The sequence below is a fragment of the Solea solea genome, chromosome 3 (assembly GCF_958295425.1).
Source record: "Solea solea chromosome 3, fSolSol10.1, whole genome shotgun sequence".
Lineage (NCBI taxonomy): Eukaryota > Metazoa > Chordata > Actinopteri > Pleuronectiformes > Soleidae > Solea > Solea solea.
Window position 1 is genome coordinate 31,943,505 of NC_081136.1, and position 21,081 is coordinate 31,964,585.

The 21,081-nt window shown below is 39.4% G+C and overlaps 1 protein-coding gene across 3 annotated transcripts; it reads left to right on the forward strand.

The window, feature by feature from the left end:
- Window positions 1-5,517: 5,517 nt before the first annotated feature.
- On the forward strand, window positions 5,518-20,944 carry LOC131456178 (proline-rich protein 5-like). Of its 3 annotated transcripts, none has more exons than XM_058624246.1 (10): window positions 5,518-5,787; window positions 8,376-8,444; window positions 11,347-11,542; window positions 13,832-13,912; window positions 15,053-15,159; window positions 16,355-16,446; window positions 16,544-16,684; window positions 19,757-19,901; window positions 19,976-20,218; window positions 20,384-20,944. In XM_058624246.1, the coding sequence occupies exons 2-10, from the start codon at window positions 8,420-8,422 to the stop codon at window positions 20,722-20,724; spliced, it is 1,371 nt and encodes a 456-aa protein (XP_058480229.1). In that variant the 5' UTR covers window positions 5,518-5,787; window positions 8,376-8,419; the 3' UTR covers window positions 20,725-20,944. The 3 variants fall into 3 exon arrangements, with proteins under 3 accessions (XP_058480229.1, XP_058480230.1, XP_058480231.1); XM_058624247.1 differs by having other exon boundaries at window positions 5,519-5,787; window positions 8,376-8,445; window positions 11,357-11,542; XM_058624248.1 differs by having other exon boundaries at window positions 5,520-5,787; window positions 8,376-8,445; window positions 11,360-11,542.
- The last annotated feature ends 137 nt before the right edge of the window (window positions 20,945-21,081 follow it).

Consider the following 21,081-nt stretch of genomic DNA (forward strand, 5'->3'; position numbering starts at 1 on the left):
TTTTGTACTTAAGTGGAGTAACAAAGTCTTTATACATCGTTACATTACAGTACTGGTTTTGACCGCTTGACCTCAGGTAGGCCTTCCTGTTCAAATAAATAATAATGAATATTTGTAAGGATCAGGGCTGATTTACCTTGTGTTCACCCGCACAGTTAGGTTCCCAGTGGAGCGCACACACATTAAGCACATGTAAACAGTGGAGTCGCAGAGTGTAATTACACATAAACACAGGAAGAGGAAGTCCCAGAGAACCACTGAACTACACGAGCGTGAGAGTCAACATTTTCATTTTCCTTAAAAAAACACTACAGTGAATGAAAGTAGACAATCAGCTTCACTTATTAAACTATACAGGATCTTTTTATTTTAGGATAGTTGTTGTCACCGTCCTCTCTTCAGTCTGTTGTAGATTTACATTGGTTTTTTATATATATATATATATATGTATATGTATATATATGTATATATGTATATATATATGTATATATATGTATATATATATATATAAAAATGATATAAAAGGAAAAGTGAGAGAGATGGTAAGGTGTAGACAGGGGATGATGGTGAGAAATAAATGGAATTAACATTTATTTAAAGTTATCGGCCGCCTCCGTCAAATCCAGACTTATCAGCTACACAGTAACACAGTGACTGTGAGTGACAACTGTCCTTGCAACATAGTGAGATTACATTATCGTCAGTGTGATTGTTTATTTAAATTCACATAAACACAGATAAACACCCATTATGTCACCGTTTTAGCTGACTGAGATTTTCCATACAGGGTGCAGTGAAGGCCTCTGTGTGTGTGTTTACTAAACAATGTTCACCCTTGCAAAGTGTTTTTTCCCTTTTTTTTTCTTCTGTCCTTGCAACTTGTGCCCTTGAAATCAGAACATCATCACTGACGGACTGATGCGTCCTGTGTAAGGGTTTGTTTTCAGTCTTGTATAAAGGGATCAAGAATGTTACCAGAACATGACTTTGGTAGAAGTTGAAGTCACTTCTTTTTATAATATTACTTATAAAAGTCAAAGTATTAAAAAAGTGAGATGTAAGGATTGATCCATGGTGGCTCAGTCCTTGAGAAAGACACTTAACCCCATGTTGAAGTGTGTGAATGGGTGAATGGATTACCATTACCAACTCTTCTGATTTTATTTGGTAGTAATGAGTGACAAAGACAGTAAAGGGTAATGTAGTGGAGTAAAATTAACAGTTGCTAGAAATATGAATAACAAAGTAAAGTACACAGATGTGAATTCTGTACTTAAGTACAGTAACAAAGTATTTCTTCTTTGTTACATGACAACACTGCATTTATGATAGAGCACTTTTTTTCTTTACACTACATTTTTTTGCCACTCACTCATTCACACACACTCAGAATAAAGAGATGTTTAAGGGTTTATTTTAGTTTAGTCTTCCCATCCTCATACTCCTCATCTTTAATCCACCCACCTTTATTTGCCCCGGACTGAAGCCTCTTTAACCTTGTGGCTTCACACTCGAGCTGTGACACATGTGGGTCAGGACGCCGGTGAAGCGGAACATGGCAGGAGCAGCAGCAGCAGCAACAAAGCAGGCAAAACAAAAAAACAAACCACTGTAGCTGAGAGAGGGGCCCAGAGAACAGCAGAATACTCTAGTGTATGAGGCCCACAATCTGCCAAATCTGCCAAAGCCTATGTCATTTCATTATTAAATACGCTAATGCTTCAGGAAGTCAAAAAATAAAGTGAAAGGACAGAAGCATGAGAGAAATAACTAAGGCAGTATGAGTTAATTTTGCCCAGGGTTTAATTTATTGTTGATTACTAACAGCTAGTTTGCCTGTAGACTACTTAAATTAGTCTAAACTATTAATGCACCAACATGTATGCAAACATACTCACCGTCCACTTTATTAGGCACACCCGTCCAACTGGTTTTAACATAAATGTCCAATCAGCCAATCATCTAGGCATTTTTGGAAAAAGAGAAAATCCTGCATGCAGCTGCAGCAGCAGTGACGATGTTTGGTGTAATGATGTATCTGTGTAAGCAGAGGCTGCAGGTTTGCAGCAGGAGACGTGGGGTCATCACAAAAGAGCAAATTAATACTAGGCCCCTTTGGTGATTTGTCAAATTCTGCTTAGGCTTGAGCCGGCCCTGGGTATGATCTTTAAATCAACAAATCCACAAGAGTTCAGTCTTGATTTCCTCCCTAAAAAGCTTTCTCACACCTTTTTGCCATGGTAACAACAAGCAGGAAACTGTAACTGCATGAAATCACCAGAAACTATAGTTTTTTGAGGTGTGTATTCCTGTATTTGTTGCTTTGTGAGGACCAAAAAAAACATATAAGCCATATATGGAGGGAGGATATTTTGTCTGGTCTTCACACCTTTAAAGGGCTTTTTCGGGGTCAAGGCCTGGTTTTAGGGTCAGAATTAGGTTTGAATTGGGTTTAAATTAGGATTAAGTTAAGGGTAAGAGTTAGGCTTTTAGTTGTGATGGTTAGAGTTAGGGTAAGAGACTGTAGGGAATGCATTATGTCTATGAATGCTGCACAAACTTGTGGGTGTTTGTGTGAGCAAGAACAAGAGGAAATGAAATAAAAAGCTGTCAAAATAGCTTGTCGTTACACTAGTGTGCAAGTTCAAGAACATTAAATACCCACATGTGATCATCTAAAGATGTTAAATTCTAAGGGGAAGAAAAAAGAATCTCTTAAATAAATGCATCATCTATGCGTGTACAATCCTCTACAAACTGTGTGCTGTGGTTTTTGAACCTACGCCTTCCTTGTTAAAATCAACTTCAAAGTGCAGTGTAAAAGCACAAATTGCCGTCATAAACCATATCAGAAAAGAGGTTGTGAAAAAAAACAACCCAAAAAATAAAAAAAACAGGAAAGCATTTTAACTGCCGCTATACTGCGGAAATATACGAGCACATTAACTCCTGATTTGAGGGCACATTATTTAGAATTACCTCTCGCCTACACACGTTAAATAGAAAATCATTCTTACTATACAAAAAACTGAAAATGTATATGTTTAAATACACAATTGGATTAAAAATTTACACATAATTAAACATACACCTTTGGTTATGCATGGTTCGCTAAGAAACAGCGTATCAGAATAAAACGGCACAGACACAAGGACATCAGTGTCCTCCACAATGTGGATTCTTATCATTAGGAGTTTTATCAGCACAAGACTGCAACACACAAAATACAAATGTGTGTGTACGAAGAGGAAAAAAGTGTGTGAAAACTTTGATAAAGCACCGAGGGGAGTTTGTGGTGTGAGCCACAGTCTGTGTGTTTGTGTGTGTCAAAATACGTAAATAGATAATGACGTGACACTCCAGTTTACTCTGTTTATATGATGTTCAGTGATAATGTTGGACCAGATGTGTTTTCTGTGCTCGGGTTGAAGTCCTGATAGCGTTAAAGATAAAAATGAAACCTGTTCCTTATTACACTGGGCTAAAGGTTGTGTGTGTGTGTGTGTGTGTGTACCTGGTATTCCTTATGTTGTGGGGACCTCAATCTGTTTACACAGTCATGAATTACTACATGTTTTAAAGTTAGGATTAGGATTAGGCCACTAGCAGTTATTGTTAAGGTTAGAGTTAGTCCCCAGGAAATGAATGTAAGTCAATGGAATGTAGGACTTGAACCCACAACCCTCTAATTGAAAGACATCTCACCCTACCACTTGGCGACTGTGACTCAAGCCGAACTTCTTACTTTTTTGATACTTTTACTTCTAAAACTTAAGTACATGTTATATTAGAAAATGACTTAGATACTAAGTACAGTCAAAATCATATACTTTAAAATTTTTACTTAAGTAATATTATGAAAAAAAGTGACTTCAACTTCTGGTAAGATACTTATTCAAGTATCCAATTTAGGTACTTTATATAAGACTAACACAGTTACAGACTAGGAAATGAAACGTGTTTTGCTTTGTTAACCACCAACTCATTGCACCAAAGTCCATAGAAAAAATAAAGGGTTTTATGGTGTTGTTGATCCACTGTTGTCTCCGTCAGTGAATTCAAATGTTTTAATTTGTGACTTCTGTGTTTGTGTCAATTCTCAAAGTGACACAAACTTACCAAACAAGGCAGCAGTTAAACAGCAGCTGCTTAAAAAGGATGATTTTTTGACCTAGGTAAATAGGTGTCGATTTTTTTATGTGAGCCTTTTGTGTGGTTAGTAGCTACAACTACACTTAAACCTGAACCTGTAGTTTAGATAATGTTGCTGCTCTTGTCGACATAGACAGAGATAATGACATTTAAAGGCACATGAAATGAAGACAAACACACACACACACACATACAGAAGCTGCTGAGTGTCCCTCTCGGCTGATGGTAAAAAAGCACTCACAGTGTGATGTCCAGTGTTGTGATGTCAGTGGGCGGCTGTTGTACTGGTGTGCCTGTGAATTATTTCACTATGAATTAAACATGATGGGAGTCTAATCTGCTCACCACAAAGACCTCCAATGTTTCCAGTCTGCTGACAAAGCTGCTTCTATCCAGCTTCACTTCTCTCTGTGTCCTCTCTCCTCCACAGTTGGTCCAAACAATAAAATCTTCCACTAACATCCATGAATCCTAGAGGACGACTCCTAAAGACGGTGGTGATCCCGGACCTTTGTGGGTGTTATGCCTCTAATTCTTATATTATATAGCCCCTCACATAACCTTACTTAAATTACTGAAATTATTAATTTAGTTATAATTTAAGTAGTTTTAACTGGGATTTAAGGATGTAAGACATTGCCTATGATAAACCATTTCATACAGTAGGAAGAACATGTGCATATCCACAGAAAAATGTAATTTGAAATGTCCATTGCTCTTGTACATGTATGTATGTGTGTGTGCTTGTATTTTGTAGTTGACGAGTTACATTTAGGGTTTAAGATTTGAAGTGTGGTCAGGGTCAGGTTAAGGTTAAGGGTTAGGTATTAAAACCACTCAAGGTGTTTCTGCATGGAGGTTGCATGTTCTCCCTGTGTGTGCATGGGTTTTCTCTCAGTTCTCCAGGTTTCCTGCCACAGTCCAAAAACATGCAGATTTGGGGATTAGGCAAATTGGACACGTGTGTGTGTGTGTGTGTGTGTGTGTGTGTGTGTGTGTGTGTGTGTGTGTGTGTGTGTGTGCCCATAGGTGTGAGAGTGAGCCAGTGTCATGAAATGTCAACAGTTTTCTTTTTGTACTTCTTAAACTTCATAAGTGATATACTGTATATATATATATGTGTATATATGTATATATATGTGTATATATATATATGTATATGTATATAATGTATATATGTATGTACTGTTCATGACTTATCTCCTTATGCATGGGGTCTGTGTGTGTGTGTGTGTGTGAAACCACAAACAGTTTCTATGGGGTTCGACCCCTGCACACACGCCCACACGCCCACACACCCTCACACACCCACACACCCTCACACTCACACACACACACACCCTCACACACACACACACACACACACACTTCCTTCTCTCTCTCTCGCGCGCGCGCGGACACTCCTGAAGTGCAGCGCGCGCTGACAGCTCGCAGCTCACGCGCGCCTCATATCCTCTGTGTGATTATCTCGGATCTCCTCCTCCGCAGCAGCGGCAGCGGCAGGAGAAAGTGCGCAGACCTTCACGCGCAGTTAACCCGGGACTGTGGACAGTTTGACCTCCAGTCTTCAGAGGAAACACGGGACTTTTAAATCTGTGTGCGATCACAACACTGAGAGACCAGCCGGTGCTGACAGTGAGTATAAACAACTACAACTCCAAACTGTCCTCGCGTCACTTTTATTTACTCCATTCAAGGATTTAATTTGTGCTAAAGAAGAAAGACCTACTTACCTACTTAAGTGTTTCTGGTGGAGCCTGTTTCCCCTTAAAAAAGAGACTTTGAGAGACTGAAACAGACTCAGTGGTTTGTTGTTTTACAGCAGAACTTAAGGTTGTGGTTTGGTTTAGTGCCAGTGAGGCTGTTTGAGCAGACAAACCTGCTGCAAGACATGGGCGGCAACAGTGACTTAAACAGTGCTGCAAGGTGGTAATTTCCCTGTCCTGACAGTGTGTGTGTGTGTGTGTGAGGGTGTTGAGTCTCTAATGAAGGAGAAGTCAGGTTTTAAATGTGTGGATGTGTGGGAGGCTGCTGGTTTCATTCCTTTTACTGGCCGTGAAATTCTAATCAAGTTCACGCACAACCACAGTGTGTAACTACTCCAGGAATCTGCTTACACTGCCTGCATCACTGTCACCCTGTCTGTGTTTATGTTTATTGACATTAAACCTAGATTTGAATCATCTCTGCACGTCAGTAACAGGCGGGGATTTCACAGTGAAAGTGTGCAACAGGAGTGGAGAAGTTATATATGTTAAATATTCACCAACATCATGCAGAAGAGTGTTTAGCTGAAGCTCAGGTTCTCTGTCTATGAAAACAGTGTCTGTCTTCAACTTCCTGTCTCTTTTCAGGCATATATATATTAAAACAAATTTGTCTTCCATACTGGTTGAGACATTTTTGAGAGGGTTTTTTGGTAACATTTGGCATTTCCGACCCAGCCATGAGCTGTGTCACTGTGGGGTCTTCGTCTGTCCTCGTGTCCTCCTTCACAACATCCATGAACCTTCTCTGTGGTCTTCCTCTTTTCCTCCATCTTTTGTCCAATAACAACAGACCAAAACAAAAATTGTGAACACATTATACACTTAATATACTGTTATTATCAGTTTCTATTATCATTATTACCAGTATTTCAATGTAACAGTTAGCAGGATCCGTGTCCTGACTGGATACATTTTGTTCTACAGGGGCAGAGTGTGATTTAACTGAGCCACAGGGAGCCAAAGACATCAGAGTTATGGCTGTAAAATTATTCACCCTTTATTTTTAACCAAACACAAATCTTCACACTTGCACAATTGAAAGTGCTTTCACCTTGTGTTTTTTTTTTTTTTTGCCTCACTGCAAAGTCAAAGTTATCTTTGACTTTTTAACATCTGTTACTGCAGCCACCAAACAACAGCAGAATATGCTTTATATGGCGTAGCAGCAAATACAGTTTCCAGGAAGTAAAGCCTCGACCACTTGAGAGTCATTACTGACCAAACGCATCACCAATGTAATCGGAACACATGATGATTGCAGACTGGAACTGTCGCTGTAATTCACACAGACTTGACAAAACAATGTAGTGAGAAGGATGTGGAGCAAAGACGTCAAGAGCAAACGTGGTTTTGGTTAAGACGCTGATGTGGGTCACGAGGAAGCTTCACCTTTACCCTGTTTGGTCCTTTAATATAGGCCATAAACCTGCTTCATGTGTCCTATCTGAGTGTGAGTGAGTGAGTGGGAGCATTGAGTGTTTGTCCTTATATTAGTTTATTGCACATAAGAGGAATAACAAGAAATGTAAAAATATAAATATATAGTACATGGAAAAAGAGATTTGTCGGGATAAAAATAAATGGAAATGAGAGAATTAGAACAAAATAATACATAAAAGTGCCCTATAACTAAAGCTTTATCAGTCAATAACGTGTGAAAGTCTCAGGCCACCATTAGGTTTGTTTTAGCAACAGGTTACAGGTCATGCTATTGTTCACGTGTGAGGGAAGGTCACACTCAAACCTGCGGAGTGTGGTGTAAAATGATAACGTGTAATCACTCAATTTACAGAAAATGTGTAGATGTTTTAGTGTAATAATCTTTTTTTACTCCTACAGTAAGTGAGTAAAGAGTGTGTCAGACTGATATCAGTGCAATATTAATTTCAGATGAGGAAACAAACATGGTATTGAGCCATCCCCATAATAACTGGTGTGCATACAATGATTAACTAGATGTTTGTAGTCCCACTGTTGTTGACAAAGCTATAAAGGCAGTCATTATCTTCTGTGTCTGATTTAAAATCAACAACATGGCTCTTTCCTCCAGGTTGCTAAAAAATGAATCACACGTTTCATTTTGCACGGGAGCCATTTTGTGTCGGCACAGCGGTCATTCTGACCCCAAACTGTAAACACAGGTGTCGCTAATCACATTAATTAAAGCTCAGAGTGGATCAGAACCTTGGTCAGTGTCGTTAGTAACACCTGCTGACTGCGAGGAAAGGTTTATACCACGAGTCTGGAGCTGGAGCAGCCGAAACATCAATGTTATTATGTGGTTTTCCTGCTTTCACACGTGAAATAATAAAAATCGTGTCACCGTGAACTAGAAAATCAACTTTAATCGAGGTATGTTTGTTTCCTGGCTTCCGTGAGTGAAAGTTTTGTGTCCCTCGCCAACACAAGTATGATGACGGCATGTTTTTTAACTAATCTCGTTTCCTTTGTCAGATGCTGATTGGTGAGTGGACGCTAGATCACTGCCGAAGACCAACATGGAACGAGAGGGCTCTTTTAGGAGGTAAACACACTCACACACACTTGACATAGACCCTAGCTCCTTACCCTAACCTTAACCATCACAACTAAGTGCAAATTGAACAGTTAAAGTTACCTACAAATGCACTGTTTTATAATAAATGTGTTTTCCTTGTCACAAATATCATTGTAACCAAACCTTAAACCACGCAGGAGTGAACAAATGAGTCAGGTATCATAATAACATAATTACCTTAAAGGGGATACTTGAGTAAAAGTACAAGTATCTTACCGGAAAATGACTTTGGTAGAAGTTGAAGTCACTGTTTTTATAATGTTACTTAAGTTAAAGTCTTAAAGTATATGACATCTACTGTACTTAAGTATCAAATGTCATTCTCTAAAAAAAAGTAAAGCATTGAGCTGTGGTAGCTCAGCGGTAGGGATAGTTGTCTTTCAACTGTAAGGTTGTGGGTTCAATTCTGGCTACTCTGTGTGTGTCCTTGAACAAGACACTTAACCCCATGTTGAAGTGTGTGAATGGCAAAACTGTAGTGTAAACAAGTAAAAAAGGTAGTTTGAGTAATAAAGATACGTACCCAGACCCTAAAACCAGGACTTAACCATGAAAAAGCCCTTGAACGATGGGAGAACCGGCCAAAATGCCCTCACACGCAGGCCTAGTTGGTGCAGCCCCAATTCTTTTTTGTTTTCCCTTTTCTGTCTTTGCTTCTGGTCTTTGTGAAACAAAAATATGGATGAAATGGAAACACATACACACTGTAGGTATTCTTCTGAGGACACTGCATTGACTTCCATTCATATGGACAGCCTAAAACCAGGGGTCTCAAACTCAAATGACCTGGGGGTTCACATGAGGTTCAAGTCTGGTAAGAAGGGGCCAGTAAAGTGAGAGGAAAATAGTCCAACTGTGTGGAGAAAAACAACAGTAGGGGTGGGTGATATTATCTTACAACTAAATCATGATACACGATCTATAATTCTCAACAGAAAACACATTTTACGATGCAAAATGAATCTATAAATGTCACAAACAAACATTTAAATGGCAGAGTTTGAGACCTCTGGACTAAACAAAGCCTTTTCACTAACCTTAACCATAACTAGTGAGTGACTATCCTTAACTTTAACCTCGCCACATTTCAAACGGCAGCCCTAAGCTTAACCAGTTCCTCAGAAATGAGTAACACACGTACACACACACATTCCTGAATGACCTCATTCTTTCATTCATTCATTGAGTGTGTCTGTCTTATCCTCCTTTGTTTAGTAATTACTCTGCAGCCTTTTCTCTCCTCGCTCAAAACTCCTGAACAAATAGTATCAATAACTTTCTAACGAATCCATGCACATTTAGAAATGTAGAGTTAAACTGGTTTAATTCCAGGCAGCAGGGAGAGAGATCGTCTATAGATACTTTTTCCTGTGAGTTATTTTATAGTTTTTGAGGCGTCGCATCTGAAGTGTATGTATGTTCTCAAGGAGGAAGCTTTGACTGACTGAAGTGTCTGTAGATTGACTGACACAAAGCACAAGACGACACCTTCCAAAGGATTTGGATAGTCTTACTTTTTAGTTTCTGTGTGTGTGTGTGTGTGTGTGTGTGTGTGTGAGTGAAGGAGAGACTGAGCCCAGAGCTCCTGTTTCTCACACTGACCTATTTATGTGGAGCTGAACTCAGATCCAGGCTGACAGACCTAACACACACACACACACACACACCTATCCTCTTCCTCTCCACATTATTCTTCAAGCCTCTGATTTTCCATCCCCTCTTTCTTCTCTCTCTCTCTCTCTCTCTGCAAGTTTTCTTTTTTCTTTCTTCTCCTTTTTTTTAATAAACAAAATTCAAATTTAAATTCAGTTAACTTAAATTCCATTGATGTGAGAAGTGTCCACAGGACATGGATGATTCCAGATGTTCTTAAAAATACAAGATTAAAAGCAAATGTTTCCAAAGTTCCACTTGTGGTAATAAAAGCGAAACACAATCAACAAGGTAAATAAAGTGCCACTGAACAGTGAGTGGTCAGTGAGATGCATCAGCACGCACTGAAAGCCTGACCTCCGCTCTCAGAGAAAGAAGAAGGTGAAATGAGTGTCACCTCTTAATTCTTCCCCACCCATTTGGCAGCTTTTAGAACCTGAAAGAGTTCCTTTGTTCACTTGGTGGCACAGTCGCTCACAGAATGTCACATGATCACAGGCTGGCACAGTGTGAGTGAGAGAGTGAGAGAGTAAAGGTGGAGGAATGTGGAAAGAAAAGAAAGAAGAAGAGAAGGGAGAGAAAAGGAGCAGGTGAAAGAGAGAGTGAGGGAGACAAAGACACTTATTTTTCACACAGGTTTGTGTAGGTTTCCTTATCTTAACTTAACTTAACTTAACTTAACTTAACTGAAATGTACTTCAGTTTAGTAAACACATTTAAAAAGTGAAGCGTTAGGATTGAGCCATGGTGGCTCAGTGGCTTTCAACTGGAAGGTTGTGGGTTCAATTCCTGGCCCTGCTAGTCTATGTGTCCTTGAGCAAGACACTTAACCACATGTTGCAGCGTGTGAATGGCAGAACTGTAGCGTGACATAATACCAACTCTTTTTCAGCATGTGGAGTTGTGTGCACAGGAGGCATCTTATATATATATATATATATATATATATATATATATATATATATATATATATATATATATATAGCCACTTCTCTCTTTCTGTGTCTCTCTGTCTCTCTCTCTTGAGCTCACTGCATCATGTACCTGCTTCACTCCTCTACAGTACATTAGCTTATGTAAACATTAACAGATGGCCCATAAAACGTAATCACCCTCCAGTAAAAAAATGCCAAATTTTGGAAAAATAAATGATGTGTATATATATATATATATGTTTGTGGTTATTACCGTTGTGTCTCTCTATCTCTTCTTTTTGGATTTCGAGGAGTCTCCACAGCAAACTTAGGCTGGGCAACAACTCGTCGGCCAGTCTGAACGACCTCCCGCTGGCAAAAAGCCCAGCAGGGGGAGGCGGGGAGAGGGGAGGAACAGCCGGGGGCCTGGTGGACGAGTGCAGCAAAGACAAGGGGACGCAGCAGAGGAGAGCCGGGGCCAACGCTACCTGGAACAGGTCAGTGTGAGAGACGTGCATATGCACGCATGTATGTGATTTTTTTTTTTTTAGACATTTATGTGTCCAGTATGTCATTTCCGCCACTAGGGGTCTCTGTCTCAATCAAAACAATAACAAAATGACCGTGTTTGATGAGGTTTGGGAACATCGCAGGATTGTGAGAAGACTCCTTCTCCCTCCTCTCTCACTCTCGCTCTCAAACCAAATCATTGCTGAGCGACTCAGATGTGACCTTCAGCAGTCATATGAAATCAATAACCAGGAGAGCTTTGAGTCAAAGGTTTTATGTCCCAAACTCATTTAACTTTTAACCACAACAAAAAGTTCAGAGCACATTACTACAGTTTTAAAGTCTTGATAGAATAGACGTGCTGCTACTTGTCTACACATCACATGACATTATTAAAAGAATATACACCTCATAGGGTTCTGAGATCTACTGACAGATAGGTCAGATAGCAAAGCATCATTTAGTTGTTATGCTGAACACAAGTGGAACTGAAACCAGCACCACTGCTTTTCTCATTTTTCGGATTCAAGATTGCAAAATTGAAAGAGGCAGAGAGGCAGAACCTCCTTACAGAGGAACTGGTTCAGTTAAGATAATTTAAATCAATCAAGATTGAACTCTTTTTAAGCATTTTTTAAATTTTAATCTTCTGCACTATACATTATTTTCAATAAATTGTCATATTATTATATTGTACATATAATATTGCTCCATTTTAATATTCTGTTTTCTTTATTTTTATATTTTAGGTCGTTAGGTGATATATACACAGTATATATTAAAAATATAAATATATATTTTATATTTTTTATAAGCTGCCTTGCAGTCAAACACAGTCTAACATTTCTTTCCCCCAGTTCCACTCAGTGTTTTCAATAAGGCTTTTATTGTGAAATATCTGCAGGACCTGCAGTTGTGCGGCTTGTCACTGAAGAACAGAAGCATTGAGGCCGTTGAAAAGTGTATTATTTGATGAATGAAATGAATGAAACAGTCTAAGTTACCTTAGATATGTCAGTGCACAAGTGTTTCACAATATTTCCACTGTCCTGCTTTTTTTTACACACACACACACACACACAGGCTGTCACATGCAAATAGGCCTTTGCATGCGTGCACCTTTTTCACTTGCCATGTCATGTAAGCATAAACATCACCAGGAGGAAGCTGTATTGTTGCTATTGTCCATGCTGTGAATAGGAAAGTCTTATGCATGCACATAAGTACCAACTCATCCTATCCTTTTTACCCCTCAGGGTCCATTTTTACCTCACTCTTCATCTCTGTCCGTCTCTCTCATCTCATTCTGCCTCATAGGTTCTTTTCTTCTCGGGCTCTCCCTCCTCCATCTCTCTCTCTCTCTCTCTCTCTCTCTCTGTCTCTCTGTCTGTCTCTTTTCTCTGGTTATTTTTTTATGGTTTTCGCAGCACAGATTGAAAGGAAAGAGCGCTCTCAGGCTGCAGATTGGTTGGACGGCTGCTTGAACCACATGAGCTGGATTGAATCTTGCAGTGAGACAAGCTCAAGTTCCTGTTTCACACAGTTTTTTTTTTGTTTTTACTTTGCATACACTATAGATTTTACGACTCTAACCCAGATACATAGTTTGTCGAGGTTTCAGTACAAAGGCACAGTGTGCGTGTGTGTGTGTGTGTGTGTGTGTGGTATAATGTTCTTCTGTTACTGTGCTTTATTAAATATAAATAGTTTATTTTTTCCACCACTATGTTTGGAATAGTGTTTAATCCCCTGTTATTCTGTAAACTTGAAGTCTTTTAGGGATTTATTTAGGGCTGCAATGATTATTATTCGATGAATGAATTATTAAAGGGTTGTTTCATCCATTTTTTACCCACATGGTCAAATGAACGATACACTTAAAATCATGATGATGATGCTGTGTTTGTTTAATTTGACAAAATAAATATTCTTTTATCATTAATTATATTATATAAATAATTATATTATATTTACTCCTCATAAAACTTGACAGAAACACAGTAAACAGTGTAGGGCTTTTATTTTCTTGGAAGGAAGTGACTTTGACGTCGACTTTTTGTCCATTTTATTTATTTTTTTCTTTAACTACCGTTAAAGAAAGCTATATAATATGCATTTTATCCTCACGCAGCAGAAACACGTTGATCGCACTGACTAATCAAACGCTCTTATTATTATTATTATTATTATTATTATTATTATTATTATTATTATTATTATTATTAATAATAATAATATTATTCATAAGTCTTCACCTACTGTGTGTTTATTTGCAGCATCCACAACGCTGTGATCTCAGTTTTCCAGAGGAAGGATCTGGGAGAGAATGAACTCTACACTCTGAATGAAGGTGTCAGGTTAGCTTTTCTCTCTCTCTCTCTTTCTCTCTCTCTCTCTCCATCCATCCATCCATTTGGATGCAAGTCTGTGTTTATGTTGTGTGTGTGTGTGTGTGTGTGAGTGCTTTGTTTGTCTGACTCTGTCACTTTCACACAACTATGCTCGATATTTAGCTTGAGCTGGTTTTTTATTTTAGGACGTTGGACTAAATTATAGTGTTTTTCATCCTCCCCTCACTTGAGCTGCCGATTTCTTGCCGAAACAAACATTCTCTCTGTCAAACACACACAGTGAGAGCTTCAGTGCGTCATGCTAAGTTTAGTCCTCACTGAAAATGTGAACACGTCGTTCCCTGACACTGAAATAAGGGATGATAACAGGCTGCAGATACTACTAACTGTAGTTAGGTTAAGTTTTCATTTTTGTTTGATAAATGTAGGTGTGTATGTGAATAGTACTTCATAATTGGGCCAGTAGATCGCCTTTATATCCATGAAAAGTGCTTGTTTTTTTGCCAATAAATGGCTCGGATTGTTATTGTAAGCAGTAACAGGAGGTTTGGTGACCAGACTGGTGGGGACACTGCACCGCTGTGTTGTCAGAACAGCACATCGTCTGCACTTTCTCTGTGACTTTCACTAGTTATGTTTAAGGTTAGGAATAAATAAGGCTTTGCTCATAGGCGTGTGTTCAGGTGAATGGAAATCAGCGTCGTCGTGTCCTCAGAAGCATAGCTGCACAAACCAGAGCGTGTACACATATTAGTTTCCTCTTTAGGACCACTTTTTGGCATAAACACTGACCTTGTCAAGACCAGTAGTCCTCATGGAGACCAAAACCTGCTCCTAATGAGGCACATCCTCATCCCTGAGGAAGTTTAAGACTAATATTTAAATTGTAGTTAGGTTAAGGGTTAGACATTAACTGGTTATAGCTGCACAACCCTGTGTGTGTGTGTGTGTGTGTGTGTAACAATGGAAACCCCCATTGTTAAAGTGTTGATATTGTGAACCACCTATATTCCTCATTTCCTGGTGCCGCTGCTGTTTAAACACAGCATGTAATCTCATTATTTCAGGTTCATAATCAGTGCATGTGTGCATTTACCCGACTCTGCATGTGCACAAACCACCCATATATTTTATTTCTTTTTACAGACAGCTGCTAAAGACGGAGCTGGGCTCCTTCTTCACCGAGTATCTTCAGAACCAGCTGCTCACTAAAGGCATGGTCATACTGAGAGACAAGATCCGCTTCTATGAAGGTACACGCACAGAAAAACTCCTCATAAAAACACGACATGGAGGCTTTCATCCATTAGAGACACTGGAACAAGTTGACGATTATTTTCATTATTGTTTCATCTGTTGTTTGATCAATCAAAGGCCAGAAACTGGTGAGACATTTTTCCCAAACTGAAAAAATCAGAGATAAGGAATAAATAAAAGCCTGTAGATATAAACGTAGATTAATTAAAAAAGGAATAAGGACAGCAACTTCATGATTTCCATGGAGACAAACACTTCTATCCATTTCTATATAGAACACAAAAAGAGTTTTAAAGAAATTATAACTCTGTCCCGTACTTTAAATTGATTTAGATTCTTAACTAACAGTGACTCTGTTATGGTGGCAGTTGTTATCTCAACATGACACACACAAATAATTATTGACCAAACATCCAAATGTAGAGTTAAACATTGAACTATTAGTTTCAACTGTGAGAACACGGTGTAATCTCTCCACCATCTCACAGACACACACACAGTCAGAGTGAAAGAGGGTGCCTGGGACACTATAACCATTGTCTTCTCTCTGTTGTGGTAAATATGTGACTTTTAGTTGAAGCACAGAGACACACACACACACACACACCTGCACAGGGCTGTCGTCACAGGACGTGATGCTCAACGTCAGAAAGAAACCACAGTGACCCACTGATTCTTTGTTCTGGTTTAATAAGATTTAGTCAGCGTGTTTTAATGTGGAATAGATTTGACTGCACTGCAAAAAAAACAAACCCTACTCATCAAATAACTGGGTATTTTCAGGAATAAATTACCTGTGACATTTAGGAGGAATTTATCTATGATTTCGGTGAGAGTAAAAAAGCCTGTGTTTGATTTTCAAGTTCACTGAACGCAGTCGGATTGATCTGAAGCGGGTTTGTCTTCAAATGCATGCACCCAAAACAAAAACAAGCACAAAGCTGTGTGTTTACACAGAGACATAATTAAAGGCTCTTTAATTCATTTAATTCATTGACTGAATGGCTAATTCTTGACTCTGCTTTATATGAATTTATTCTATTTATTTTATGGTGTAAAATGAGTGTACTGACTACATATTTCAATTATGTTGCAAATATTTATTCAAAACATTCGTGAAACACTACATGGGACAGAAATGCTTGGGTTTTTTCCTAATTACCTCCTTCCTACTTTTGTCAAACACTGTAGGTCAGAAGTTGTTGGACTCTCTGGCCGACACATGGGACTTCTTCTTCTGTGATGTTCTGTCAATGCTGCAGGCCATCTTCTGTCCTGTACAGGTACTCACTCGCTCACTCACTCACTCACTCACTCTGAACTTTCTCCTTAAACACAACTCCATCATGTTGACATGTTTTCCCTCCTTCCTTCCTTCAGGGTAAGGAGCCGTCAGTGCGTCAGCTCGCTCTTCTCCACTTTAGGAACATCATCACCCTGAACCTGAAGCTAGACGAGGCTCTCGCTCGACCCCGGGCCAGAGTTCCTCCTTCTATCATACAGATGCTGCTAATACTACAGGTATATACTGTATATATATATATATATATATATAAACACTGAAGTGTTCCTCTTTCACCTCGTGCACGCACACACACACAGACACACAGCAGCACCAACATGTATGTATGTTGTTGGTTGAGGAAGCAGGATAAATGACAGCAGATGAGAAACAAGATTTCTTTCTTTTTTTCTTTTTTGCAAAGGGATCTCACAGGAAGTGGTGTCAGTGTGAACAGTCGCCTTCCCATGACCACTTAGTCCCCTGTGTGTCTTTGTGTTTGTTGCCCTGTGAGGATCAGAAATCATATAAACCATAAGGGATGAGGAGGTTTTGGCTGGTCCTCACATGTTTAAAGGGCTTTTTGTAGGGTTAAGACTCAGGGTTGTGATGGTTGAGGTTGAGGACAATTCATGTTGAGGCATGAAAGCGTTTGTGTCTTTGGTATAAGTGTATATACATTGATTCAAGTCTCTGACAGTCATGTGCAGCCTGTGGATAATTTTACATCTTTATATATACTGATCAGCTGGTTTTTCATGTTGTTAAGGAAAGTACAAAAATAGGTTTTAAATCAAATTACAGATGGTTCACAATGAATTCTTTCACAACATGCCAGGAATATACAGTACAGTAGTTCACTGTATTGTTATGTTTAAAATGATATATATATATATAACTGATCTAGTTTCTTCTGCTTTGTTTAGTTTAGTTTCTAATCTGCTGTGCGGTGAGGCTTCTCAGCGCACAGTTAACTGTCCGTTACATTCATTTCCTGAGGGAACAGAAAGAATAGTTTACTTTTTTGACTTTACACGCACACTGGATTTTCAAAATAAGACACGAAAACAATCATCGTTGCTTATTTTCTTCAGCCGTAGTTGTATCGGTGATTGAAAATCTAAATTAAGGATCACAACAGGTGTGATGGGATGTTCGTTTGACAGCGCTCTAGTTCTCAGGAGATCACAGAGAAGAACGAAAACAAGACGTACCATGTAACCACAGCCTCCTCTCTTTGAGTTGTCAATGTATACTTTGATAGTTTAGGATTCTGTTTTCAATATTTTCACCTTTCTTCTTGACTTGGCCGTCTTGTTAAAGGGTAAATAAATAAGTAGTAAAAGCCAAAGTAAGGAAAGCTTACAGGCAAATTTTCACGTTTAAATTCTTGCAACACAAAAGATAAAATGAATTTTCAACCCTCAACTGCTCAAGAACAAGAACAGTTTGTGTTTTCTGCTTTAAATGATAGAAATCTTCATTTTCTGACAAATTAGTATCTATAGAGCAGTAGACTAAGTGATTGTCGTCATTGTTGTGACTCACTGGCCCAAATCTGCTGCTGCCTCCAGACTCAGACACAGAGAGGGTAAAATAGAACATAAGTTGTTGTTTCAGGTGCTGTGTATGGATTTGTGCTGCGGAGTCATTTTAATTGACCTGGTTTTGTTTTGTCTGCAGCAAATATAGAATGAAACGACGGCAGATGAGGAGGTAGATTCAGAGAGTGGAAAGCAGGGCAGCCGAGAAGAAAGTCTGAGTGTGAGGGAAATAAACACGAGCTGTGAACTGTTTTTGTGTTTCATCTGTTAGTAATTTCTCTTTCATTCTGTTAGAATACTGTGACGCCAATTCACCGAAGTCTGTTCTGTTGATGTGGTTTGTCTGTGCGCTGCGGTTTAGAAGCAGGGGCTCGGTGATTAAGGAGTACTGAAAGTCGATTGATCTCTTCGTTGTAATTCCAAGACAAATACATCACATGCCTCTTGTTGTTTGTTATTAATGGACATTTCGAGTTCATAAAATGGCAACATGAAGATAGTTCTGTTCTTTTTATTTGTAGTTTTATTTTGTAAAAATCAGATGCACGCGGGCTCTGAGCCTTTCTGCAGAGATGAAAGCTGTAATGTCTGCGTTTCCTGGCGACAGAGCAGGAACAACTGTGTTGGTCCCGTTTTACAAGAAGAGCTATTAACAAGCAATAAACAGGGCTTCACATATGCAGCGAGGATGAATGGTGAGGCAGAACTTCAAGACTCTTTATTAGATGAAGAGATTTGCAGCAGCCGCAGCAGCCATTTCCCAGATTTTCTTACTCATCGACTCCAGTTTATTGTTTTTCATAGACGTAATACATGAACCCAGCCTGTGTCCTGATCTAATCGATGTTTGCACAGTAACAATGGATGAAATGGCTCCGTGTGATGTGAAATGTATCACACTCACGGAGTTTCCAGTCAGTGATATGAAACTTGGTGTGTTAGCGCTCATTGTTGTGGTTTTACAGCTGTTTTCTTTCAGTCTCAGCTGCTCACACCAGAATTGCTCACGTAAGAGGCAGCCAACTATTTTCTCTTTTTTTTTAAAATCCAATTGTGTTTGATTTTGTGTTTCCATACAGTTATATCTGACATCAGTGCGTCAGGAAACCCTCTTGACCCTTACCCACCCAGGGCAGAACCACAGAACAACAATAACAAACAGCAAGCAAACTAGTATAAGGGAAAAGCACCTGTAACCAATGATACCGGCTGTCAATCACACCGGTGTCCACGTTATCATCTTTTTCACATCATCATGTTCTATTTTAAAAGACACAAAACAACTAGAGATTTAGACCATTAACTGCTCGTAAAGACATTATAAGCTAAGTGAGAGCCTTATTTTCCCATAGACCTGTAGAAGTGGTTGTTTTTCCTGACAAATGTGTTATTTTAAAACTTTATTTTCTGGATTTATTTAAAAAAACAAAAAAAACAAACAGTGATTGAGAAATAATTATAGCATTGCTAAAACAACAAATCTAATGGTGGCCTAAAACAAGTCTGAGATTGTAAGAAAACTTCCTTAACTCTTAAGTGATTGTGATGGGAGGGTGTTTGAGTCTCCAGTCGAGCAAAATCAGTCTAACGTCTCTCTAAAAAACCATGTGTGTGGTGAGCACAGGATTGTTTACATATGTCACTTACTGTGGGGTAACTTTTGTGGAGAATTTATAATTTGTGGTAGACAACAGGTTTTTTTATTTTTAAATAATTTCACTGTACGCTGCACTTTTTTCTTTCTTTTCTTTCTTTCAATAAATTCAGGGCGTTCATGAATCTAAAGGTATAACAGACGACTACCTGCGTTTGGAGTCCCTCATCCAGAAAGTGGTCTCTCCCTACCTGGGGACATACGGCTTATATTCCAAAGATGGATCCTCCAGTCCAGACTGCTCCTCCTGTTTATTAGGTGTGTGAATGTTTACTTTGTGTACATGTTGTCTGGAGTGTGGTATGTTTTCATCTTTATCTTTCTCTCTTTAGAAAAGCGTCGGCAGCGCTCCTGGTCGGGCAAACCTGGCAACTCCTCCGCTGCCAAAAACCCAGTGGTGCGCTCCAAGAGCTACAACGTTCCCATGCTGTCACCTGTGGTGGAATCTGACACGGACTCTTCCACAGGAGGTGGCACAGGTGTCAGACGACACTCTGTCTCAGAGATGACTTCCTGTGTTGAGGAGAGCAGCTCTGTGGCCGAACCTGCCGCCGGTAACGCCGGCACATCCTCAGGTAAGATTGCCATTTTCCATGCTGTCTTTTCTTGTTTTTTACTTCAGGGATAAATAAAATAAGGAAACATAAGACCTACAAACAAACAAATAGATGAAATCAACACCTCATACTGGGTCAAAAGCCAAAGAGTAAAGGTGGGTTTTAAGATACGTTTGTTTCCAGACACTGTGACCTCCGGTCGTGCTCCTCAGTCCAGAGTCACTCGCAGCACCACGGCTCCGCTCCTCCTCCTCCAGTCAGGCAGCCTTCAGGAGCCTTCCCCATGCAGAGACTCACAGAGCACTGGATCTATGATGTCGGTCTCACCGTCATCCCCCAGAGTCCTGGCTCCAGGCACCAGCTCCGGTCCCAGTCTGTCGTCCAGTCCGGAGATCATGATGGACCACATCGCGGAGTCTCTGGACTCAGAGACGGAGCCAGACGGCATCTTTCTGGACTTCTCGCGACGATGCTCTGTCGGGTCGACACACAGCAGAGACAGCGGCAGGCAGAGTGTGGCGTGACACACACACACACACACACACACACACACCAGCACATTTATGGAAGGAGACGCTAAATTATCATGAATTAAAACAGATTTATTTTTCTACAGATTCTTCTGTCTCTAAAGTCTATGCTAATAATGACCAGCAAATATATTTTAATTTGGCACTTTCTGACATGTATTTCCACCATTGAAAAACAAAAGTATAACTAATAATAAAAGAGTTTTTATGTTGACACTGCTTGATTGTTCATAAATTCATTCAGTCAAATATGATCTGATTGCTGTGGTTCCAGGATGTTTCTCTCAGGTTATGAACTGACCTGTGAGCAAAGAAAAACCCTCTCATTTGAATCAAGATTAAGGTGAAAAT

Coding starts and splice junctions, on each gene's coding strand:
- LOC131456178 (XM_058624246.1), top strand. CDS start 8,420: ATGGAACGAGAGGGCTCTTTTAGGA. Junction 11,543..13,831: donor GCCAACGCTACCTGGAACAG/GTCAGTGTGAGA, acceptor GTTTATTTGCAG/CATCCACAACGCTGTGATCT. Junction 15,160..16,354: donor CAAGATCCGCTTCTATGAAG/GTACACGCACAG, acceptor CAAACACTGTAG/GTCAGAAGTTGTTGGACTCT.